The sequence below is a fragment of the Kogia breviceps genome, chromosome 8, assembly GCF_026419965.1.
Source record: "Kogia breviceps isolate mKogBre1 chromosome 8, mKogBre1 haplotype 1, whole genome shotgun sequence".
Taxonomy (NCBI): domain Eukaryota; kingdom Metazoa; phylum Chordata; class Mammalia; order Artiodactyla; family Physeteridae; genus Kogia; species Kogia breviceps.
In genome coordinates, this window is record NC_081317.1 from 8,507,133 (window position 1) to 8,534,114 (window position 26,982).

Consider the following 26,982-nt stretch of genomic DNA (forward strand, 5'->3'; position numbering starts at 1 on the left):
AAGGTCTCTTCTGCGGGGGTCGCCCTCACCATGAGCTGTTGGCAGCCATCTTGGAACCACAGAGGAGGAGGCTGCCTGAGGGGAGCCAGCACAGAGAAAACACCTCCCTGAACGTCTCCAGGGACCTCCAGGCCGAGAGAGCAGCACCATCCAAGGCCCCTAGCAACACGCCAAGTCTAGTCTCTCCCTGGATGTTGTTACATAAGCCAGTAAGGTGAGCTTGAGCTGGGGTTTCAGTCATTGAGAACGACGTACGTGTGTGTGTGTGTGTGTGTGTGTGTGTGTGTGTGTGTGTGTGTGTGTATATATATATATATATATGAGTCCATGAGAAAAGTTAAAGCAGTCCTCCAGGGCAAAGTGTTGGAAACCTTTGCCCGGTCCAATCTCTGCTAATACATAAGGGTCCTGAGACCCAGACTTGGACTTGTCTAAGGCCTCAGAACAGCTTAGCAGCAGAGCCTGGACTAGAACCAAGTTGTCCGAATTCCCTCTCCGTCTCTTCCTAATTCTTCATCTTCAGGACACTATCCCAACCCTACCGCCAGCACTGAGGCCCAAGGTTAACCTTCCTTTCAGCCTGTAGCTCCCACTACACTACCACCCTTTTTAAGGCTGATATTACTTGTTTACTATATGTCAAGTGCTGAGCTAAACCCTTTACATCCACGATTCTCATTTAATCTTCAAAAATCACTTGAAATGATTCTTCCTATTTTATAAATGAGGAAGGTCAGAGGCTGAAAGACAACCCGAGATCACACAGGCAACAAGTTGTAGAGCCAAGGTGCAAACTCAGGTCTGTTTGATTCCATGCGACCACAGCTCCTCAGCCTGCTGTCCAGAGACCTCTAAAGCGTTCAGGTACAGACTCTAGGGGGGCAGTGGGCAGGGAAGGCAGCAAACCCACTCAAATTAAATGCAAATGTATATAACTATGTATTTACCTGAGGGCAGGTTCATATGCGATATTGTCAGATTCTCAAAAGAACCCGTGATGGGAAAAAGACTGAGAACTTCTGGCTTTATGGTGAACTCCCTGGGACCAAGACACAAGCCTGGCCCATAACAGGCCCTTAGGGAACTTGGCCAAGCTCTTCCATCTCAGCCACTCTATAAACAAATCCCAAGGGACTCAGGTCCCATGGAGAAGCAGGCAAGTCCTCAGAGGCTGACCAGAACACTGGCTGCTGGATTTGGGGTTTGGCCACAGGGAGCCTCAGATTCCCTCGCAACCTCCTGCCAATCAGCTAATCTTCCCTTTTTCCCCGAAAAAATGTTTGGATGCCTACTACATACAGACACAGTGCTAAGAGCTCTACCTATATCATTTCATTTAATTTTCATAACAACTGTGCAAAGTGGGTACTATGATTACTCTCATTCACAGATAAAGAAAGCAGGTTCAGGAAGGTAAGTGACCTGCGTGCCTTTATCTGGAGTCTGATGAGCAGCTTTGTTGTCACACATGAAAGTCTGCCAGGAAGAGACGCCAATCAGTTCATCTCAGGGAAAGCAGCCCCAGCGGCTGATGGACTGGCCGCTGGCCAGTTTTCAAACCCGAGCTACGAGGGCTGTGTGCAGGAGCTGCTCTTTAAGTGGCTCACAGGCCAGCAGGGAGACCATTTCTCAGAGCATTCTGTTTGGGAAAATGCAGCTTTACTTCTGGCTCATTTCAGCCACTTGGTCTGAGCTGGACACAATACAATTGTTTGCAGAACAAGCTGCACTGCCCTTTGCCAAGCTGACCTGGACTCCACGTGCAAAGCAGATTACATCAGAGCCGCCAGTGGCCCTCCTCTGGGAGCTCTGTAGCTGATCAGAGGTGGGACTGAGCTGGCTCCCGGCCAAATAGTTTTGCTAAGGAAGCTATGAATCCCCTGATACTGTGTACACATCTGGTTTTTTTTAAAGGACTAAGCTCAGTTGAAAAGGAAAAGATTTTGAAAATAAAGAAGAAAAAAAAAAAGGCTTCAGTATTTCTCTTTTCAAAACAAAGGGTGTACAGTCCCTACCACAGATGTGGCTAGGCCTTCCTTAGTTCCCGTTGTATCTCAAAAAACAACAACAATGTGAACGCTGGCCTTGATCATCAGAGCACAAGCTGGCGCCTCTCTGAGGCTCCCACTGCGCTTGGAGTGCTAACCAGCGGGGCTGGAGAAGCCTGGAGGGAGCTGAGTAACGGCGACGCGCAGGACCCGGCATTTCCCAGTGGGACAGCCCAGCTGGAAGGAAGGCCCAAAGGGAGCCCAGGCCCAACACCCAGAGCCCCAGTCACGTACACTGTGCAACCTCGAGGCCCCTGTCCTCATCTGAAACCAGAAAAGCAAGAAGAAAGAGGAAAAGCTGTCAACAGCCCCATTTGGAGCTTTGATTTATTCAAAGGGGTCTTGCAGGGTACTTTCCACTGAAGACCATGTTCTGGCAGGTCTGTCTGAGCAGTCAGAAGCCCACCCCACTTAGTTTGTCCAAGTCCCTGATATCATTCCTTTAGGTGGGGATGCAGAGCTTCCTACCTGGAGCAGAGGTTCTGATTGGACCAAGTCGGTTTGTAGTAGCATGCGTGCGGCCAGTGACCAGGCCATCAGAAATTCAAAGAAATTCAATTCAAGAGGTGTTTCCTGAGTACCTCATTCATTCATTCTACATATATTTCCTGAAGGTCTATTATATGCCTGACATAGGGCAAGGTGGTGGGGGACACAGTGATGAACAAGATAGACATGGTTCCTGCCCTCGTGGAGCCCACAGATGGCCCAGGAAGATGGAGAATAAAGAGTCACACAGAATGAGGACAGATGGGGAAAGGACCACACGGAGAAGGAAAGGTGCACTGAGGGGACATATGACGGGGAGATCTTATATAGGCTGAGATTCATGGGAGGCTCCTAGAGAGAGTGACATTCCCGCTGAGATCTGGTTGGGAGCTGAACAGGGAGGACAGCATGAATGGGGGCCTGATGAGACCAAGATACGAGGCAGCAGGAAAGAGGTGGGAGACCAGGACGGCCGAAGCCCACAGAGTGGGGGGACAGACAAGAGATGAGGCTGGAGAGGTGGACAGAAGCCCAGACCCACCACGCAGGACCTTGCAGGGCACATTAAGGTGCCCGAACCTTAGCTTAAGTGGAATTGGAAGGCACCGAAATGATTTAAACACAGAAAAGATGTGTTCAATTCCACCCGCTGTGTGAAAAAGCACAGATGAAGGTGGGGGCTTAGGAAGAGGGGTTTGGACCTGGGGTCAGGGGCCTGAGACCGAAGCCTGGAGGGGCTCCCAGCCCGTGGGGGACAACAGCGTGCTATCTGCACAGGCACATGCAAGCGGCGCTCTTACCTGGTTAAACCTCCGGGTAAAGGCCACAACGTTGGGAGCGAGACTATGTTTCTCCTTCTTACTCCATCCACAGCTGGCTAGTTCCTGGGAAGCACAAAGTCAGTTTCAACAGTGATTCCAATGGGGATGCAAATACAGCAGGGCTTCTAACTGGAACGTGGACACAGAGATGGGGAAGGACTGAAGCCTTGGCCATCCATGTCCTCCCAGGGTGGGAGAGATTCTCCTCCTCCTCCTCTGGAGAAGAGGGCTGGGTCTATAGGTGGAGGTGTATCCTGGGACCCCCAGAGGGGAGGGTGAGAAGCAGGATACTTTTCTCCATAACCCCGGCCACATCTCCCAGGACTTCTGTGTCAAATTATTCTCAACCCCGCCACTGCCACTCTGCCAGCTCCCCGGGACCAGAAGCCCTTTCTTAATGCAAACTGTCTGAGAGAGGGTATAATGTTATCTTGAGCAGGAGTCATACCCCAGGGCTAACTTAAAATTAAAATCTGGCTGAAGATACTCAGATTTCATTGACCAAGTGACATCCTCCATTCCTGGAACCAGGGGACGTCCTGGGCCAAGCCCACTGGGATCAGAGAAGCTTCTGGGATGACCTCAGATTCCTTCCTGAAGTTGGCCCCTCCCATCTCTCATATAAACAAAAGGCGGCAGAAGGACAGGTCGCCTTAATATCTTCTTCAGGAGCCTGGTCTCTTCTTTTCTAGCAGATTTAGCATTATAATTTGAAGAGTCAAATGACCTAAATGTTACCTAACAGTGAGGCTGGTTCCTCTCCAAGGGAGCAATCTAATGAGATTACCTGGGGGAAGTAGATAAAAGGATGAAGGAAAAGTCATTAACTAAATGCCCAGCTTTGCCAGCTTGTGCCTTGGCGACCCCTGGCAGAGAGAATGCAGGAAAGGAAAGTTCTCTACCCCTCAGTTACATGGCTTCCTTCTAACTCATATCCAGCCTCTGTATTATTAATGACATTATGTTTTGCCCCACACCTGGAACTTTTATAAGGGCTTTAGTGAGGGTCGGCTGCCTACCAGCTGGAATAGACACAGATCAGGGGTCTACCAGGAAGTCAGTGGGTGCTGTGGGAATGGCCAAAGACAAACGTGCTGGCTGAGCAGTTAGGCCTGAAGTGCTGTGCCCTTCAAATGCATCTCAGGACCCAACTGTAAGTCACCGGCAGGCGCCTGTGGGAAGCTGGCTGCAGGCAATGGGCAGCTCCGGATTCAAGGTGAATGACCTGGACTTGAGAACGCTTGGGAACCAACCAGGAGTTAAGAAACCCAGCTCCTCTTCCTGGAGGCCTCACGTCTATAAATGGCACCATTGTCCTCCCAGTCACCCACATGAAAAAATACAGCAGACATCCTTGACCCTGCCAAGTCCTTCTCACTCTCACAATTTAGACGCCAAGTAACGGTAATGACAATGATATTAACTAATGCTACCATTTACCAAGAATCCCCCATGTGTCGGTACCGGACAGGGAGCCTCACTTGTTATCTCATGTAATTCTCACCACATCCGTTTTAATAAAGAAGAGGGCTCTGTATGACAGACTCTAGGTCCATCCACCTCACTACAAATAACTCAGTTTCATTTCTTTTTATGGCTGAGTAATATTCCATTGTAGACCTACTAGAGCATGGACTTGAGGATATGGGGAGGGGGAAGGGTAAGCTGTGACGAAGTGAGAGAGTGGCATGGACATATATACACTACCACATGTAGGGTGGAGAGCTAGTGGGAAGCAGTCGCATGGCACAGGGAGATCAGCTCGGTGCTTTGTGACCGCCTAGAGGGGTGGGATAGGGAGGGTGGGAGGGAGGGAGGGAGATGCAAGAGGGAAGAGAGATGGGAACATATGTATATGTATAACTGATTCACTTTGTTGTAAAGCAGAAACGAACACACCATTGTAAAGCAATTATACTCCAATAAAGATGTTAAAAAAAAAAAAAAAGAAGAGGGCTGAGTACTAGTCATCACCTTGAATGAATGCTCTGGTTCCACTTCTTTTCACAAGTAGATGTGAATCTCTTTGAGCTGTAGAGTTTACCTGTTTACCGTGATTCTCCTTGTTCTGTATACCTGAGTTTCTTTTCTAGTGTATATTTGACCTACAAAGTCAGTTCCATTGACTCCTCCTACTCCACCCCAGCTTCAGAACATATGCAGTCTGCAAATGCATATTACTGCCCTTTCGAAAGGTAATTGTGAGGACAAGAGCCTCTCTCCCCTATGGATTCCAAAGCCAGCCCTGGAAATGTAAGAGAATTTGTAAAACTGATGTTCAAGGACTGAGACATGGTTCTTGCCCAGTTTCTGGCTGGTAGTTGCTCCCTTTGTTTTTCCCTGAATTCTTTAATAAACAGCAGAAGTTATACACACATCCGTAAGTGTGGGGGCAGGGAGGGTACACGTGTGTAAGGGTTCATTGAATTCAGAGTTTGGGTCTATTTCCACACCGTAAGTAACTTAGGAAGGCATCCTCAAAGGGAGCAGCGTGGACCTGACAGACCGAGCCGGGTCAGAGCCCACCCTCCACACACCAAGCTGCGTGATGTGTATCTTCTCAGAACCTCAATTTTCTCACCTTAAATGGGTCTGATAATATATTTACCCGTGAAGCTCATTAGAACAGGTAAGATTAAAGCTCACACAGAGCACCTGGCATGTAACAATCACTTGATAAATGTTATTACCCCCCCTCCTCTTCCCAGGGTCACCCTGCTGTCAGACACGGCTTTAACTCCAAACACTCTCTTCTTTCTTCCACACACACTCCCGTTGCTGTCTTGAATTATTAACAAAATCGATTATTATTTCTCTTCCATTCTGCTGATGTCATTCAGGCAAGAACCAAAGCAGGTACTTAATACATCTGCCCCAAATTTGTGTGATTTGAATATTTCTAAGACCCTGATTTAAAAACTGTATGTACAGTTCTTGGAGTTTGACAATTCCCTAAGGACCCTTTTGCACTGGAATACATGTCACATTTAAAATTAAAACTTTGGGATTTCCTTGGTGGTCCAGTGGTTTAGACTTCGCCTTCCAATACAGGGGGTGCGGGTCCGATCAATACAGCTAAGATCTCATGTGCCTCGTGGCCAAAAAACCAAAACAGAAACAACATTATAACAAATTCAATAAAGACCTTCCAAAAAATGGTCCACATCAAAAAAAAAAATCTTTAAAATTAAAACTTCAACAGGTTAAAACACTATGTTTGAGAGGTTCCTTGATGAAATGGAAAGGGTCCTTTCCTTGCTCCGAATGCCAACCCTGTCACTAATTTCCTGGGTAACCGTTCTCTTGTCTTCAGTTGCATCGCTGATGAAAACAGGGATGCTGAGACTAACTCCACAGAACTGTGGCGGAGGCCAAGAGAGATAAAGCCTGACAAAGGAGGTGACATGCAGGGCACAGGCCTGGCTCACAGCAGATTCATTTGTTGAATGAACAGGGCATGAGCATTCCTCAGTGTTGAAATCTCCCAAATCCAGTGCAGAAAGATTTATCAAGATGTCAGAAGAAATACGGCCATTCTAGCTGCCCTAAAACAAGTCCCAAGCCCAGCCTCCTTGGCAGTATTCCTCTTCTGTGTTTGGCCTTACAGGAATATGAGATGCCATCTGTGTGAAGTGAGTTTGAAAAATGTGAAGTAATAGAACGACACTCCTCCAGCCACTATTACCTAAAAAAGGTCCATGCTACAGAACAGATTTGAGCGTCATTAAGTTAAAACTGACCAGAGGAGACAGGGCTGGTTCTAGAAGGGAGACAAGGGGCTGCGCTGAGGCTGGTAAGGCCTTGGTAGCCCTGCGTGCTGTAGAGCCAGCCCTGTGGCTGCCCTGGGCTGCGCTGGGGCCCTGATCTCGCCCGGGCTGTCCTTGGCTCTGAGCTGTCTGCTGAGGTCCACTGGATGTGAAAGGGCAGTAAGAGCCTGTACAGTCCTTGCCAGCTTCTTCTGGGACCTTTTTCTCTGTCATGCGGCTGTTCCCTGGGTTCACTGGGGAGAAACTTTCTGCCACTAAATAAACAAATTTACCTGCCTTCTCTCCCTTCCTCAGGCTTTAGTGGAAGAGAGGTCCTGTCCCCTCAGGACCTACTCTCCTCCTGGCTCCCTCCCCGTCCCTGCCCAGAGGCCTTGCTCCGATGCCCTCTCTGGTCCCTGTATCTTCAACCTCTTCCTCTCCAATTTCTTTCCTGCTAGGATTTTAATGTGCAAAAGCCTCTCCCATTAATAATAATATTGGTGATGACAACAGTAACCACGATAGTCATCACAAAAGCCATCTTCTCCAGACCTGCCGTCGCCTCTAGCTCCTGCCCACTTGAAAGGGTTGTCAGTTCTCCCTGTTTCAACCCGCTTCCCTGGCCACCTCCTTCTCTGGCAAGGTAACCCCTCTGCACATCTGCTGTTCTCTGTCCTTGCCCCTCAGCTCTGTGTTCTCTTGGTTGTCTTGATGCCTCTCGGGCCCCCCCATTCGCAGTGTATTTTCCAGTTGCTTTGTTCTTTTCTGACACATGTCCCCCAAGCCCCACCAGGGTCGTCTTCCATCTTCTCTACATCTGCACCCCTTCCTGGAAAATCACACACGCCACCACGGCTTCCACCACAGGCCCACGTCCGGCCCAAGTTCCTCCGCTGACTCCAGACCAGGATATTCAGCCACCTCGTGGCCACGCCTCCCTTGGCCTCCCACAGGCACCTCAGAATCAGCGCACCCAGAACCAAAAGGGTGTCTGACCAGCTGCCTTAAGTAAAAACACCTAACCACATGAGATTCATTTAGACGTTCAATCTGACAAAGGAGAGTGTTTATTACAAAGAAACTGTCCATGGAAAAACTCCCTAACCAATACAAAAACAACTCTGTCTTAATACCCCCATCTGCAAGCATTCCTAGGTGACAGCAAGAGTCAACACTGGTTTCGGCTCACCCGCGAAGCTTCTCTGGCCACCAGCTTTGTGCTTAGGGTTTTGGGAGTCAGATGCCCTGAGGTGGCCTGAGAAAGGCCTGACCCTGACTGTGCCTGGGGTCAATGAGGTAAGGCCCTAGAAGAGGAGACCTGGGGAGTGGGACAAGTCCTCCCTGAAGACCCCCACAGGATCTAAGCCACTGAGCCATGGGCAGCCACATGTGGCCCTTCCACGCATGTGTTTAATTCTAACTGGAATCTTCTCCAAATGACATTCCTAAAACATGCCCACATGGAAGATACATCACGTCAAGGAAAGGTCACTAAATCTGACCTCAGGGACCAGCACCAGGCGGCACCAGCCAATGACACCACATTACCATCTTGCTCAATGGCAACCTTTTTTCCTTCCTTCTACCTCCAAGTTCCTCCCCATCCCTCCCATCCTACCCTCTGGAACAATCTTCAGAAGAACTGGTGGGACAGTCACACACTAGTCAAAGGAGTTTTAAAAGCACCCCAGGGAGTGGGTGACCCACTGAGGCAGTGGGGGAAGACAGCGCCAGTTTGGGGGTTGGCAGTGGGGTCTGACTAAGGAGTAAGGCATTTGAGAGCTCTCATACCTCACGGCTGGGAATGCAAAATGGTAGAGCCATTTGGGAGAGCAGTTTCGCAGTTTCTTTTAATGTTAAGCATACACTTAACCAAATGACCCACCAATCTCACTAACGCAAACATTTCATTTGTACACACAGAAAAACTGTGTGCATGTTTACGGCAGTTCTCAATATGCAAATTCTCAATTTCCCCAAACTGGAAACAACCCAGATTTCCATCAACTGGTGAAGGGACAAACTGTGATACGTCCATATAATCAAACACTATTCGGCAATAAAAAGGAATGAACTACTGATACAGGCATCAGCAAAGATAAATGTCAAAAGCTTTATGCTAAGTAAAAGGAACCAGACACAAAAATATTACAGGATTCCATTTTTATGACATTTGGAGATAGGTAAAAACTACAGGGACAGAAACCAGATCACTGGCTGCCAGGGGCACAGGGAAGTTCTGAGATGCTACACAAGTACTCGCCCTGGATCGTGGTGGTTCCGTGAGAGAACAGTAGTCCTGCCTACCTTTTATCCACGGTTTCGCTTTCTGCAGTTTTAGTTACCTGCAATCAACTGAGGTCCGAACATATTAAATGGAAAATTCCAGAAATAAACAATTCATACATTTTTAAATCATGCACCGTTCTAAAGCATGATGAGATCTCATGCCCTACAGCTCTGTCCAGCTCAGAACGTGAACCATCCCTTTGTCCAGCATATCCTGCCTGTCAGTCACCGAGTAGCCAGCTGTTATTAGACTGATTGTGGTGGTGTCGCAGTGCTTGTGTTCAAGTAACCCTTATACTTAATAATGGCCCCAAAGCACAAGAGGAGTGATGCTAGCAATTAGGATATGCCAAGGGACTTCCCTGGTGGTGCGGTGGTTGAGAATCCGCCTGCCAATGCAGGGGACACGGGTTCGAGCCCTGGTCCGGGAAGATCCCACATGCCATGGAGCAACTAAGCCCATGCGCCACAGCTACCGAGCCTGCACTCTAGAGCCCACGCACCACAACTACTGAAGCCCGCACACCTAGAGCCCGTGCTCCGCAACAAGAGAAGCCACCACAATGAGAAGCCCGCGCACTGCAACAAACAGTAGCCCCCACTCTCCGCAACTAGAGAAAGCACGCGCGCAGCAACGAAGACCCAACGCAGCCAGAAATAAATTAAAAAATTTTAAAGGCTTAGGATATGCCAAAAAGAAGCTGTAAAGTGCTTCCTTTAAATGAAAAGGCGGAAGTTCTCGACTTAATAAGGAAAGAAAAAAATATATGCTGAGGTTGCTAAGATCTGCGGTAAGAACAAATCTTCTATCTGTGAAATTGTGAAGGAGAAAAAAGAAAGTCATGCTAGTTTGGGGACTTCCCTGGTGATCCAGTGGTTGAGACTCCATGCTCCCAATGCAGGGGGACCCGGGTTCAATCCCTGGTCAGGGTCAACTAGATCCCATGTGCCGCAACTGAGAGATCCTGCATGCCGCAACTAAGACCCAGAGCAGCCAAATAAATAAATATATCTTTTTAAAAAGTCATGCTAGTTTTGCTGTCACCCTTCAAACTGCAAAAGTTATAGCCACAGTGCATAAGTGCTTAGTTAAGATGAAAAAGGCATTAAATTTTTACAATAAGCTATTTTGAGAGATAGAGACCACATTCACCTAACTTTTATTACAGCATATTGCTATAATTATTCTATTTTATTATTAGCTATTGTTTTTATTCTCTTCCTGTGCCTAATTTATAAATTAACCTTTATCATAAGTATGTATGTAGTACAGGAAAAAACAGTACAGTTGACCTTTGAACAACACAAATTTGAACTGCACAGTCCACTTGTATGCAGATTTTGTTCAATAGTAAATACTGCAGTAGTACAGGATAGGCAGTTGGTTGAAGCCTCAGATGCAGAACCTCAGATATGGAGGACACATGCATAAGGAGGGCCACCTACAAGTTATACTCAGATTTTCGACTGTGTGGAGGGTCAGTGCCCCTGACCCACATGTTGTTCATGGCTCAACTATACATAGGGTTTGGCAGTATCTGCAGTTTCAGGCATCCTCTGGGGGTCTTGGAATGTATCCCCCTCGGATAAGGGGAGGACTACTGTATACATTTATCAAGACTCACCACACTGCTCACTAAAAAGCATGAATTTTGGACTTCCCTGGTGGCACAGTGGTTAAGAATCTGCCTGCCGATGCGGGGGACACAGGTTCGAGCCCTGGTGGGGGAAGATCCCACATGTTGCGGAGTAACTAAGCCCGTGCACCACAGCTACTGAGCCTGCGCTCTAGAGCCCGCGAGCCACAACTACTGAGCCCACGTGCCACAACTACTGAAGCACGCACACCTAGAGCCCGTGCTCCGCAGCAGAAGCCACTGCAGTGAGAAGCCCGCGCACCGCAAGGAAGAGTAGCCTCCACTGGACGCAACTGAGAAAAGCCTGCACGCGGCAACGAAGACCCAATGCAGCCGAAAATTAATTAATGAATGAATTAATTAATTATTTTTTAAAAGCGTGAATTTTACTGGATAAAATTAAACCTCAATAAGTGTGACTAAAAAAAAAAAAAAAAAAAAAAAGGAAAGGAAACAGTCCGAACATCGAGGACTGTGAAGGGAAGCGCAGCAATAACAGCCATGCAAAAGAACTAAAGAGCAACTAGTTCACGTGGGACTAAGACAAAGAGGCCTGAAGGAGGGTCTCTGGGAAAAAATTAATGCAATTAAAAATATGATAGGAATAAAAACATAACAGCAAACTTGAAAAAGTTTGAGGACATGATGAGGCCAAAGGATGATAGAAAAAAAGCAATTATAATCTCCAGGAATAACAAAAACCAACAAATTCCTGTTGGTATATGTTTAAATGTTATATATGTATTTAAATAGTATACATACATTTAAAATAGTATATATTTTAAATGTTTAAATATTATATATTTTAATAGCTGTATACATTTAAATATTTTATTTTTTCCCCAACATTAGGCAGTTGTTGGATTAAAAGAAAAGGGAATCTGTGGGCCCTTGATGTGAGGCATATTCTCTCTTGAATAGCCCAGGGTCCTTAGAGAATGAAATACAACCCTGGCACACTACCTAGCTTGGCACTGAATGACATTTACACATTTACATAGCCATAAAAATGAATGCTGTTTGTTGGTTTGCAACTTTTAGAGTCAACCTAAGGAAAACTGATGGACTTGGTGTAACTGCAAAATGTCAGAATGTTAATTTAATTAACTTGACAATGTAAAAGTACAGCTGACAGAAGGTGGCAAGTGGAGAAGGGGAGGAAAGGCATGGGAAGTGAGCAGTCAAGAGACACTATATAAAGCTGATGAAACTGAGGTCTCAGCGCACCAAATAACGTTCCAAAAATAACCAGTAGAAGAAAAATCCTCTGGGGAGGGGACTGGAGTAAGGGATCAAAGCCTTTCTTCATAAGCTCTTCTGTACTATTTGAATATCATGAAAAGATTACTTTGAAACAAATTTTAATAGGTGACATGTTATAATATTCCACATTGTAAACCTTCTAAAATTAAATCTTAACAGTTGAGTGAACACTCAAATATACAAAATTTTTATAAACTCATAACCTGCTTATAACCTGTCAGGGTCAACATCTATAATGCAAATGTGTCAACATAAATAGCAGATAGTTTTCAGGTGGCCACTAGACACTTCTGTACCTTCTGATGGAGTAAGCATGTGAAATCATGACCATCAGAACCTTCAGGAAACAAGCCTGTCCCACAGGAAACATCAGGGTTTTACCCAAGTGAATCACAAAGGAGGGAGCAGCTAACTGGGGGAGCTGCCTTAGACCCTCACTGGGACAAAACTGGCTGTGATGAAAAATGGAAGGAAAAGAAGAGGGAGGGAGGCAAGGTAAAAGGAGGCAAGGATGGAAGAAAGAAAGGAAGGGAGAGGAAGAAGGGAGGCATCAGGGAAGAGGGGAAAGAAGACGGGAGGGCAGGGGGGCCAGCTGAGCACCAGCCCCCCTGCTGGAAGGGCTCCGGGACAGTCAGACGAGATCTCGAGGAGCTCAGTGTCTGGCCGGTGGGGGAGACAGACATGAACACAAATCACTGTAACCCAAGACAACAAAAAGCAACTGCACTTTCCTGCTTTCTTTCTGAAGGTTGAAGAGCTAAAAAGACATTTCCTAGATCCAAGCCTTCTGAGTGACTGTCAGTGGGCTGAGGCATCTTTAGCTCTTTCCGGGGAGAAGAAGGAGGAGAAAGAGAAAGAGGGGAAAGGGGAGAAGAAAGGATGAAGACGAAAGAGAAAAGGAAGAGACAACAGTAATTGACCATTTATAAAACACATCTACATTCGATACCAGAGTTAAAGTATGTTTCATGAAATATAAAAGAATCGCTGGGGACAAATGGGTGCCTTCTGCGGGGTCGGGGTGCGTGGGGGTCCCTGACCTAGTAGGAGGAGCTCCGCTTTCGCAGCTTCCAGTCTATTCATTTCTGTACAGAGACTGGTTTACAGTCACTACTGTTTTCATCAAGTCCTCAAACGACCGTCTGTTTAGCAAACATGCAGATTTAGGGTCATGAAGATGATGCAAACTTCCCCAAACATTCCTTTTCCATCCCTAGTGTTGTGCAGCTCTGCACAATTAGAACCAGCTGTCCAGGCAGGGCGGCGGCCAAGTGCAACCCTGTGAACAACCTCCAGTCCACGTGACAGAGAAAGGGCCCCGCGAGCAGAACGGAGAGCGGCCCGCGGTGCAGCCCACCCGGATTCCCAGGCTGGTCACGAGGCCCACAGGGCCTCACCTTCATTTCCCACTCTCACCCCGGGGACGGCGCTCAACCCCCTTTTTCTCTGTATTCTTGGGATATTTTTTTCCCAAATAACATCATTCAGATGTTCTCTTTTTTAAAAGAATATATATATATATATATATATTTTTTTTTTTTTTTTTTTTGATCAGGGACCTAGCACATGTTCAGTACAGAAAACCTAGACAATACAGAAAGCCCACAGAAGAGAATTTAAATCACCCATTAGCCTAACACCAAGAGAAACCAGAATTTACAATCCGGTCAGTAATGATGACAATAACAACAGCTAACTTTGCTGAGCACTTGCTAAGTGTCAAGCACAATGTCAATCGTTTTATGTACGTTCATCCTTTGCTCACTGAATTCTCACAGCAACCCTATCAGATCGATACTATAACTGCCCCATTTTACAGATGAACAAATGAAAGCTTAGAGAAGTTAAGCAATTTGCTCAAACCCACATATGTGGTCAAGGTGAGAGCCAAGATTCCAACCTGGGTCTGTTGGTCTCAGGAGCCTGGCCCCTTGGCGTCAGAGTAGGTCCATCTCTAGAACGGAGGCCCTTCCCCACTCCCGGGCGCAAAGGTACGCAGAGGTACGCACGCGCACGCACACACACTCTCTCTCTCAGTGGAACTCACACTGTAGCTGTGGCTTTGTCCTTACTACCTCGTCATTACAGACATTTTCTCACGTCGGCCCCACTCTCCTTTCACACTCCATACACACTTGACATCTCCTAGAAACAATTCATCATATTCATCTCCTTTTGTTTTTCCTCTGAGTTCTAGGAGAAAATTTTAGTCTGTCCTTTAATTCTCCTTTGGTTTTCTGCAATATCTAGTTTGCTGCTCACTGTTTCCACTGCAATATAAATTTGGTAATCACGTTTCTTCAGCACAATTCAACCCTTCTTCATCTGGATCTGCGCAAACTGCAGTCGTCTGTAATGCTGCCGGGAACACAAAATGAAATTTCTGGAAGTAATGGGGAGAGGCAGGCTCTGACCTAGTCCTCGCACTGCCTTCCATTTTTTGTCCAAACAAAACTTTTCTGTGTCTGGTGAGTATGCTAAACACCACATCGGAAACTTGAAAAGTTAACTCAAAATTTCCAGGGCCGTGTGATTTTACCAGTGAGTCCTGTCCGACCTCATAATTAAGTGTTTAAGTAACACCTAGTTCTTATGCTAAGTAATTTATTCCGGAGCACAGAAAGCAATGGAAAGAAGCCCCAAACCCTATCACCTAACAAATACGGAACAAGTGGGAAAAAGAATCATCATACATGGCCCAGCAGGTTTGTCTAAAACAATGTAAGAAAAAGCTAATATTATGAGAACTATTAGCATCATAACAGTACATCCATCAATAAATCAGAGGAAAGTGTTCTGTTCCTCTCAGATACTGAAAAAAGTAATTAGCAAAATGCGACATTCGTTTGGGATTTTAAAAAGAAAAAAAGAACTTCTTAGAAGCTTAGTAATATCTATCTCAAACCAACAGCCATTATTATATAACAAGAGAAACGCTAAAGGAATCCGAATTAAAGTTAGAAACAACAGGTTGGTGCATCCTTTCTCAACAAGGTTCCTTATCTGAATCACAGAACATGGAAAGTGATTTGAGAGTGACTGTCCTAATTCTCCTAAGACTGGGACGTTTGTACACACAATGGACCTTCAGGCATTAGGGCTTAATCTTCTCATGGACCCCTGGTTGAGAAAGGCCTCTAACCCAGTGCTGGGCAATGGAAATATAATGCAAGCCATACATTTTAAATTTTCTAGTATTCGCATTAAAAAAGAAAAAAACAGGTGAAATTATTTTTAATAATTTATTTTATTTAACTCAATATATCCAAATATTATATTTTCAACCTGTAATCAATACAAAATATACAAAATTATCGATGAGACAGCTTACGTTCTTTTTGTACTATGTCTGAAATCTGGTCTGTTTTTCACACTTACAGAACACCTCAGTTTGGACCAGTCACATTTCAAGTGTCCAGTAGCTAGATGAGGCCGCCATCTTGGACAACACAGCTCTAACCAATGGACAATGACACTGAAATACAAAATATAATTACTGAAAAGGAGAGGTCAGGCAGGTGAACCAAAGACAAGTCGAGAGGCCTCATCAGCAGGGCCGGGGTGAGGTGGGGAGCCAAGGCAGCCAGCTGAGAACCAAAAAGGAAGGTTAGCCCAGGACAAGCAAGAAGACAGAACAGGTGAGGAACCCACTCATGACTGACCTTAAGTAATGGGTTCTGTATGTCCCTGTTACTGAAGGTCTGTCCCCACCTCCACTCCCCTGCTCCTCCAAAGGGAGGTAGAGCTTGTCTCTAATGGATGAGGTAGATCCAGCTGCAGCTATATAGGAGCGCAGGTTACAGACAGAATGAAATACGTTCAAAAAAGATGGAGAGGGACTTCCCTGGTAGCACAGTGGTTAAGAATCTGCCTGCCAATGCAGGGAGACAGGTTCGAGCCCTGGTGCAGCAAGATCCCACATGCCGCAGAGCAACTAAGCCCGTGTACCACAACTACCGAGCCTGTGCTCCAGAGCCCACAAGCCACAACTACTGAGCGCGCGCGCCTAGAGCCTGTGCTCCGCAACAAGAGAAGCCACCACAAAGAGAAGCCTGCACACTGCAATGAAGAGTAGGCCCCACTCGCCACAGCTAGAGAAAGCCCGCGTGCAGTGACAAAGACCCAACGCAGCCAAAAATAAATAAATAAATTTAACAACAACAACAAGAAAAAAAGATAGAGAAAGACATGTGCAGCCCACTTTGGCAATTTCATGTTTTTACAGGGTCTTCCTAAGTAAGGAGTCCCGGGTTCTAATCTCAGCTGCGCCCTGAACCCCCTCTGAGAGTTTGGGTCAGTCCTTCCCACTAGGGGGGCTCAGTGTCCTGTCTGTAAAATACAGTGGCCCTGGATGGTCCTTAAGATCCTCCCAGTTCTCCCATTCTGTGAGCCTGCGGGAAGCAGAGGTCCCAAGTGTAGCTTTATAGAAAAACGCTATTAGGTAAGCCCCGTCCCTGGAGACTGCGTGATTGAGCAATTTTCTTTGCAAGTGTTTTGAGGGGGTGTAGAGAGGCTGAGTCTCAGAGACATAGTCAAGAAGGAGCAGGGGGCTTCGGGGCACTGCGCCGGTCCTCAGGGATGGGGTGGACACGACAGTCCAGGGAGGCAGGAGACGGGAACCAGCTGGGGGGATGCAGGCTGGGGGCAGACAGAGCGAACACAGCCCAGGTTACAGAAAGAGGGAAGGGGATGAAAGTGGAGGCGAGGGGAGGGAAGGGGAGAAGAAAGGAGGGGAGGGAAGGAAGAAGGAAAGAAAAGGGAAAAAAAAAGAGAGAAGAAAGAAAGGCGTTCGGGGTTAAATCCAGGTGGGATCAGGTAGGGGAAAGGCGCACCCAGGTGCAGCAGGACGGGGAGGGAGGGTGTGGAGGCCCCACGGGGGCAGCTCGCTGTCCAGGGCAGGAGAGAGGGCAGCGGCAGAAGCCGGGGAGCGGCCCACAGGCTCTCCACGTCCCCAGCAGAAGCGTCCTCTGAAGGTCTACGTGTCAGGGGCGGACACAACTGTCTGTTCAGATGCCAAAGAGGCAGCACTGGCCACCTGACACCAGGGACACATCCAGGGAGGCTGAGACCCAAACTGTGTGGCCCCCAATCTCACCAGACAGGAGGAGAACACGGTGGGAGCACCCTGAGATAACCGACCACCAGCCCCATGGCTCCTCCTCACTCTGTGACGAGGGTACTTCTAGACAAGCTCAGTCCTGTTCCCAGGCTGAGAATAATAATCATGATAATAAAACAATAACAACAGCAGCTCAGCTTGCTTACTGTATGCCAGGCACTAGGCTAAATACCTTTCTTACACTAGTCCCTTAATCTTTTAACAATGGCATTCACCAGGAAGCGCTGTTATTGCCCCCCGTTTACACACAAGTAAAGTGGAGATCCAGAGAGGATAATTCACTTGCCCAAGGTCACACAGCAAACAAGTGACAAAACTGGTATTCAAACCCAGGTGTGTATGACTCTAAAACCTAAGCTCTTAACCACTGTGCTTTCAGCCTGGTCAAGCATTATTCCCATGATTTTTCACCAACATTTTGAATAACCCTGATGGAGTATCTATCTGCAAAGTGGATAGCACTATAGGGGTTACAAAGTGAACAAAAGGTCAGGGAAGGAAGAGAACCACAAGGTATTGCATGTTTCCTACAATTTAGGTACTGTGCAATGTGCTTACATCTAGCTTATTTTGCTTAAGTTTCAAAGCCAGACCGTGAAGTCGATCTTACTATTCCATTTTACAGATGGAAAAACTGAGACTCACAGAGATGAAGTCATTTATACAAGTTCATCTAGGCAGTCAATGGCAGAAACCAGAGCCTGAGCTTTTATTACAAAAAGGTCCCAGGGGGACACTGAGGTATAAGATAAGGTAACCAGACAGGGGGCCTGGGAGTGGACAGATTTCACTCAGAAAAGGCTGAACTGGGGTTGGGGGTGGTGGTCGGTAGGGGTGCGTTGTAGAAAACGATGAGCCTGAAACACAGACTTACTCGAGCATGGACTTGAGGATATGGGGAGGGGGAAGGGTGGGCTGTGACGAAGTGAGAGAGTGGCAGGGACATATATACACTATCAAATGTAAATTAGATAGCTAGTGGGAAGCTGCTGCATAGCACAGGGAGATCACCTCTGTGCTTTGTGACCACCTAGAGGGGTGGGATAGGGAGGGTGGGAGAGAGGGTGACGCAAGAGGGAAGAGATATGGGAACATATGTATATGTATAACTGATTCAGTTTGTTGTAAAGGAAAAACTAACACACTATTGTAAAACAATTATACTCCAATAAAGATGTTAAAAAAAAAAAAGAAAGAAAAAGAAAACGATGAGCCTGGAGGCTGCACAGGGGCTCAAGGCTGCCCCACCCTAAGGACATCCTCCCCCGCCCCCCACCCCACCCCAGCTCCCAGGCCTGACTTCATCTGGATCGAGGCAGAGCTGCAGGAGGGGCCACAGGGTAAGCCTTCATTCATCAAAACAGTTGCTTCATTCTATGTGTCACACTGAGTCTTCTCCCCAACCCCTGGTAATTTGCTTTTTGATAACAAGCAACGTGAAGACCCTGGACAGAGCAGGATTTCTGGAAACAGAGTGAGACCTCTGATAAACTCCAGCAATGGCTCCGCAGCAGGACCTATCACAGGGGTGACTAGGGTTTGACACTGGAACTGTCTGGTGGCAACCGGGGAAGGCCAGTGCACAAGCAGCCCAGGAGGAACGGCTCTTTCAGAAAAGCTGTTTCCTCTCCTGAGAAGCTAAAACAAAAACCACCTTTCAAATGTTTGATCTATACAGGGATACGTGTTGAAATTAAAAGTGTGAGGAAGCCTTTCAGCCACCGGAGCCAACAGCCTCTGAGGTGTGACACCACCCGCCGTAGGACAGGGAGTGAGGCCACGGCTCCAATCACCACCTCAGGCCTGGCTGCCCCTCAACTCTGTCACCAGCCCCATCTAATCAGTAATGCCAGCCAGTCTCCCCGAGCGCCTCCCCTGTGCCAGGCTCTGTGTGAGGCTTGGGGGATCAAGCAGTGAACGTGGCGCTTGCCTTCCAGTGGAGAAGACAGGCGTTAATTAAGAACGTGTTGCTAAGCGCCTAAGGACAACTTCCAAGGAGTAATGGGGGGCTGGCACAGCTGAGGAGCAGGGGACTGGGAGCGAGCCAGGTCACGGGGACAGGAGCAGCACGGAGGGCAGGCATGGCAGGCAGAGAAGAGCCGGTGCACAGGCCTGGGGGTAGATCCGAGGGCCTGCGAGGAAGCCAGAGCGGGGGGAGCAGAGAGTGGGTGGGGAGGGCTGGACAGGAAGGAATCAACCAGGTCTCACGTGGCCTCCAGACTTGGGACAAATCCTATGGGCACTGGGGAAACCAGTGGAAATCTTGAAGAAGCTCAGTGATGTGGACAGAGATTTAAAAAGTACAGGGTGGGTGACAGAGCAGGAAGGGGCAGAAGTGCGTATGGAGATGAGCATGTAAGATGAGGAGGCGTCCAGAGGGCAGCCTGACCTTGGGGTGACTCGGGACAGAGAGAGGGGGAAGGAGGGGAGACGGGGCAGGGACTGACTAGGGGCAGAGAACACGAGAGAGAGGAGTCGCCGATGACAGACACCATGTTCCTGGCCTGACCGGGTGGACAGGGGTGCCGTCCCAGGGGTGGGGACCACAGCAGGATGCTGGGGAAAGAATCATGGGTTGCGTCCGGGGCACGCTGTGGACGTAGGGCCTGTGCAAACGTTGGCTACTGCTTGTTCTGCTCCTTGAAGGAAGCACAGCTCTGCCTATAGAACCAAGTCCCGAGAGCCCTGGGCATGGCATTCAAGTCCCCCACAGTGGGGCTACCCTATTCTCTCATCTAGTTTTGTACAGCACCCTTCCCCTCTCCTTTGCGCTGAGCAAACTAATCTGGTCACTGGTGCCTGTACATGGCCACGTCCTTCCCAACTGCCTTACCAGGTTCAAGCTGTTCCCTCAACCTGGAATGCCCTCTCCTCTGATCTTGTGGCCAAATCACACAGATCTCTCCAGGCCATGGACAAACAGGACTCCCTCCAGGATGCTCTGCCCGCTACCCCGGCTACGAGTATAGGCCCCCCTCCCGGACAGTGCTCAGTCTGTCCCCTTCAGTGTGGCTCCTGCCATTATTTACATATATTTCTTACTTTCCCCATTAGACCAGGGATTCCACACTCGCCCTCGAGGCCCCTGAAAACCAGGCAGGGAGCCTCACATGCAATACATTCAGGTCAACATGTGCCGAATGACTGAACGGTTCAGCATGGAACCCGCCGTCCCCAGCAGGCCCAGGAACGCCTACCCCAGCCACAAGAAGGTCGCTTGGAAGAACGTCTCCTCTAACTACATTCAAATCCACAGCTCCACTCGGAGACCACACACTGGCCCCCTTGCACATCAGCTTTCCTCCAGATGCCACTCAGGCTCCAAGGGCTGCCTATACCTTGACTTCAGCAAACACGCAGCCAAGACGGCTCAGCGCTGCTCTGACCGCCTGCACACCAGAGGGCAGAGGCTCAGAGCCTCCCACAGCGTCACAATCACCTCAAGGGGTCATCTGGGGCTCTGAAATGGACCCTGGGGGTGTAGGCAGGTAGGCAGGGGCTGGCCACAACCTGAGCCCTGAGTGCCCCAGGTCCAAGAGGAGGGAAAAGTGGCCGAGGAGAGGGGCTGTGCTCTGTGGAGCGGGACAGGTCTGGGGAGAGACATGCAAATTCTGCCGCGCACAGAGATGTCCGGGCATAACATTTTGAGAGGCTTGCCCTCTCCAAAAAGTTTATCCACAATGCAGAAGAGGAAAAAGGGAAAAAAACAAGAGATCACAACTCATTTTATGAGTAGTTTTCATCCAAGAATCTCATATTTTCCACTGAAGGAAAAGCCAATCTACATCTAAAGAGTCAAATTTTCAAGACCTTACACTCAAGAGAAAGGAACAATCTCCAGCCATAAATTAAGTTTGCTTTAAACTCTCATTTCCCAAGACAGTCAGAACTTCAGAGCCCTCCACGCCCTGCAGTTGGGCCCTGACTGTCCACCCGTCTAGTCAGAAGGCAAACAACCCAGGCCATTTGTAATGACAAGCAAACGCTAATGAATTTCGGAGCATGTCTGGTGCTGGCATTTATAGATCATAAAATCATCTGGCTTCTTCTCACCCATGCTGACATGCCAATGAGGCAACCCCAAATATTTATAGGCAGGAAGGGGTTGCCAGGACCACTCTGTGAGAGGGGGGCCAGGGGTAGAGGGGACTGTCTGTAATCTCCCCATTACATATAAACCCATTTTTATGCTCTGACATTCAGCCTCAATCTTGGCATGCAAAATCCTATTAAACAGTATATATATATTTTTAAACATCAACCTAACTGTCTCAATTGCATACAGGTACAAACCTAGTCAGAAGTTACCAAAATGGCTTTTTAAATATCAGCCAGTTATAAATAAAGGATTTAAAATGCAGTTAGATATATAATTTGTCTAATACACACGGACTGAATTCTAAGCGTCTGGAGGAAAAGTACTTCCGTAAAAAATAGGCTGTTGGTCTGGGAACACCACACATGTCCCCAGCTCCCAGGGCAGACCCCTCATTGCCCAGCCAAGGCAGAGCCCCTGTCCTGGCCACACTGACATGACCACCCAGGGGGAAGGGACGGCAGTGGCTCTGGGACTCCTTCCACCCCAGAGGACTCCTTCCACAACCCAGATGGCCCAGACTGGCCCCTGGCTGTCTGGGTCCTCCAGAGGCTGACTTGCATCCCCCAAAGAGGCACACACACAAACCACAGGAAGAGTTACTAACACGCAGAATGAGCTACTGCATAAGGAGATCTTTCTTAACCCCAAAGAGCTACACAGCGTTCACTTCTTAAGGGCCAAGTGTCCCACATCTGACCTAAGCCGTGTGCAAATAAAGGCTGTGAACATGGACCATGTGGGGGCATCAATGTGCAGAAGCCATAGCTCATTTAACCGGCTCCTCCCAGGCCCCGACCCCTCACCCCACTCTCAGGCTCCATTCAGAAACCCACACGGTACAAACACGAAGGGTGCTGCCTGGAGCAGATAGGGTCTCAGAGCCAGAAGGTCCCCAAGAGGCAGATGACGTATTGGGACAAGGGGACATTGAAGGACACAGGTTCCCCATTACTCGCACGCTGGGGTGTCTGCCCAGCTCTTGACCATTCCTACTTCTCTGGGAACTGCACCTTGCCCTCGACCCCATCACAGGGCTAGTCACCTTGGATGACATAAACTCGACCCCCACCGTGCCATCAATAATTCCCTGTGCATGAATTTGGACTACAGGTACAGGGAGAGAGAACAGAGTCAGCCTCCAGGGCTTAGGGCAGTCATCTTGTGCCTCCCTTGCCTACCAGGGAGTCACAGGGAGCCAGCAGAAGTCCCGAGAAAGGAAGCTGAGGAAGGATGGAGGAGAGAGAGGAAAGACTAGTCTGGCCAGGCTTCTGAGCCCAGATTCCAGCCTCTTTCCACTTCTGGGTTCCATGAGACACCCCGAGGCTTACGGCAAATTCTCCTTTTTATTGGCAAATTCCTCTTTGTCAAGCTGGCTTGAGCTGTTTTCTGTTACTTGAAACTAAAAACATCACCTGGTCTCCCACTGTTCTGTTCTCAAAGCCCAGCAGCCTGGGTGGCCTCAATGAAGGAAAGGGTGAGGAAGGGGAGGGACAGCCTGACGGAGAGCGAGGCTTAGAAAGCCCCTTTCCCAGGGAAACCAATCAAACAGGAATCCAGGGGCCTCCTTGGAAGAGTCAGGAGCCAGGAACCAGAGACCTGGGACCTGGTTTCCGGTTTCTAACTCCGAGGGAGTTTGGACTCTGTTGACATTCCCAATGTGCAGCTTTGCTTCCCTGCTTCCCTGCAGAGGGGTTATGTAGCTAAAGGTCAATGAAGTCAGGGCTGTGAGCTAATCCTTCAAAAGTGGGAAGGGTGGAGATTAGGAGAGCATCTCATCGCACAGGCATCCTGGGGACATATGCCCCAGGGTATGGAGTTTGGGGGAAGGGAAAGCTAGCCTGGGCTCAGAGGTTCAGGGACTCAGAGAAGTGAAGCGAATTTCCCAAGGCTGCACAGCAGCAAGTGCGAGGCCAGTTCAACCTAGGTGGGCCATACACTAGAACCCATGGTCTCAGCTCCACTTCCTTCAGTAGATTTCACCTGCCAACTCTTCTTTCCTGGGGCCTAGAGCAAAGCAGCATTTGTGACCATCAATAAAAATAATAATGACCTCTCGTCCCCACCAAAGGGACTATTTACAATCATGGTCCTCAACGAAGGGTCGTCCTGTTAGATGGAGGTGCTCTGTCCGGCTGAGTACCTTGAAAAGGATCTAAGGCCGCACACTGGGCTGCAGAAGCTGGGGATCGGATCTGTTCTGTGCAGAGAAGGGAGATGGATGGTCCTGAGAGGGGAACAAAGAGCTGGGAAGAGACCCCACAGCTAAAGGACCCACAGCAAGGGTACAGCCGATGGTATTTTAGAAACAGTGATGCCTACAGCGCCTGTTAAAGCTGCTAATGTGGGTCCCAACATTTCCTTTCCAAGAAGTCTCCATGGCTCCCTAGTACTTTAAGTGGCAGATTCTTTGGGAGGAACCTGCAGAGCAACCACAGTTGCTCCATCACTGTGGTTCGGTGTAGAAATAATGCACGTGCTAGGAATAAGCCTCCAGGGACCTGCACGGATCTGGAGAAAGATCTGGCCTTCCTAAATCCACAGGATTGGCATTCAAGACTCAAGACCAGTTTGCATCCATCTCAGAGAGACATCTGGGTGGTAACAACAACAGTTTAAGGAAGAAGAAAAAGAAGAAGATGAGGAACAGCAGCAGCCACCTACGGGGCACTAATGTTCCGGCCAGAGTGCTAAGTAAGGACTTAGATGCATCACCACACAAACCCTCCCAATAGCACTATGAAGTAGCTACTACTGTCATCACTGTTTTATAGATGAGATAACAAAGATTTAAAGATGTTAAGGAACCTGCCCAAATTCACACAGCTAGTTTGTGATGGAGTGAGATCTCCACTCAGCTCTGTCTGAACCATAACTCTCACCATTAACCAGTATGCCATACAATCTCCCCAAAGATAAGGTGCTAGAGACCTGACTCTTCCCCTGCCTTTCTGGAAGCTTCTAGGCAACAGGGATCCTCCTATCCAAGATGCACCCCACCCTGGCTGCTCTGGTTATCACTAGGGCCACTGCTGTCAAGGCTGCTCCTTCAGGTGTTTTGTTTTCCCAGGTGCCACTAAGTGTCCCAACTTTCAGGGACACTTTGAGCCCTAAGAAGTCTCCAGTCAGGATCTCTTCACAAGCCTAGGGGTCCTCCTCTAGAAAGGGCCAGGATCAGCAGCTCCTGAGAACCTAGAATCTGCTGGAGGGCATGCAGATAGGTCTACAGAATAGACCGGTTTAAACCTTCTGAGAGGGACTTTCCTGGCGGCGCAGTGGTTAAGAATCTGCCTGCCAATGCAGGGGACACAGGGATGGATCCCTGGTCCGGGAAGATCCCCCATGCTGCAGAGCAACTAAGCCCATGCACCACAACTACTGAGCCTGCGCTCTAGAGCCCGCACACTGCGACTACCGAGCCCACACACTGCAACTACTGAAGCCCATGCGCCTAGAGCCCATGCTCTGCAACAAGAGAAGCCACTGCAAGGAGAAGCCCTGGTACAGCAGCAAAGAGTAGCCCCTGCTCGCCAGAACCAGAGAAAGCCCGCACGCAGCAACAAAGACCCAACTCAGCCAAAAATAAAAAAATAAATAAACCTGAGGAAGAAGTGAAGTGATCTTGTCATGCTCCTGGCGCCGGGCACCTCCTGTGGGTGTCTCACAAGCACCTCAAGTTCAACACCCACAAAAACAAATTCCCCAAGTGCCCACCCCGCCCTCCATCATCTGCTTGTCCTCCATCAGCCACCGAGGTGCCCACAATCTGCACATGACCCAGCCACACGGGCGATTTTTTTCAGTGCCCTGTCCTCCCTGTCTGGGTCTCTCACCTCAGGCCTTGGCCCAAGCTGCCCCCTCTGCCAGGAATATTCCTCCTCCTCCCCTGCACCTGACCACCTCCACCTCGCGCCTCAGGTGCAGGTTTACACACCATTTGTTCAGACGAGCTTTCCTGATCCCCTACACAACCCCAGGCCAAGCTGGATGCTCCTTCGAGGGCTCCTGTGGCACAAGTAACGCTCCGGACAGGAGCCCTGACTGTTCTCTACCGGGGCACTTGTTGAATTGCCCATCTTCCCTCCCTAGACCATTAGCAACTCGCAGGAAGAGCACCTAAGAGCCTAACTTGTTCACCTTTGCGTGTCCGGCTCCTAAGGAGGAACCTGGCTAGAGTGGGTGCTGAATAACTAATTGATGACTGAGTGAGCGGAATCCCCTATCAACCCACAGGAAGTAAAGTGATTTGAAAAAATGAGTGTTCCAGATGGTGGCGGCTCAACTCTTTAAGCACAGCAAGTTTTCAGTCAGTGAGTCAATGACAATTTACTGAGCAGATACTACGTGCCCAGCACCAAGCATTTGAGAGACAAAGACACACGAGGCTTGGGTTTCAGGGCCCTTTGGAATCTAATGAAAGCTATGGGCTCCCTCCTCAGTGAAATGTGAGTCACAAAATTATGTGAAAGTTTTTACACTATTTTTTCATCAAGTTTAAATGAAAAATCTTTTCAGAAATTATTTCTCTTATTTTTTTCAAGCAAAAAAAAATTAACACCAACTTCCTAAAAAGAATTAAAAGAAATCCAAACGGTGCCGATAAGACTGTCCCGTGGATCCTGCTGCAGGCCGGCTCGAGAGAGAGGCAGTGACCAGGGGTCAGCAGTGTGCGGCTCCTCGAGCCAGACCACCTGAGTTTGAATCTGACTCTACCACTGACCAGCCTATAACAATGGGCAGATCGATTAGCCTCTCTGGCCTTTCATTTGACAATGAAGATAATAAAAGTGACTACCTTATATATGATCATTGTGAATATTCAGTGGTCCGATTCATGCAAAATTATTAGAAGAGTGACTGACACACAGCAAGCACCCAATAAACACAGCTACAGATATTATGACTGAACACAAAGTTGGAATTGTGAAACACTCCTTGACATCCAACACACACAACGCTCCTTGACACATGACACCCTGAGGCTCAGTCGACCAACAGACGTTGAACCCTGGCTCCCAGAGGAAGGCAGTGGCACCAGATCATCACTTCCAAAGCCCGCTGATGAGAGTCAGCCAGCAGCGGGTGTCTAGGACCAGCACTGTTCTCCAAGAGCCGGCCAACTGAATCAACACTGCGCCACCCTCTTTGCTCTCAACCCACTGAGGAAAGCAATGTCAAGGTCTCCTTCACTGAAGAGTTGCCCCCAGGGAAGGACTGTGAATCCAGACTCCCTCTGCGGGTTTTCCTTCCAAAGAGAAGTACAGTGCTCTAGCTATCTCCAGATTTCTGCTGCTGAGGACTTCCTTAGCATGACTCTGCCACACCCGGGCTGCACAAACATTTCTCCCAGCAGTAGAAAGCTCACAGACCTGTCCCGCACAGTCCCCTCTTCTAGAGGACAGCATGGCCAAAACGGCCTGTTTTTTCAGAAACATCTATAATGGTGAAATGAAAGGTTTACCTCACTCACGTGG

At 48.4% G+C, this 26,982-nt stretch overlaps 1 protein-coding gene across 24 annotated transcripts in view; it reads right to left on the minus strand.

Annotated features, from left to right (window-relative positions):
• The window catches only part of RALGPS1 (Ral GEF with PH domain and SH3 binding motif 1), a 294,874-nt gene that overhangs the window by 193,919 nt on the left and 73,973 nt on the right, over window positions 1–26,982 (minus strand). For all 24 annotated transcript variants that reach the window (XM_067040706.1, XM_067040711.1, XM_067040698.1 and 21 more), the window contains one exon: window positions 3,338–3,421. In XM_067040706.1, coding sequence (XP_066896807.1) covers window positions 3,338–3,421 — 84 coding nt within the window. The remainder of the gene's footprint in view (window positions 1–3,337; window positions 3,422–26,982) is intronic.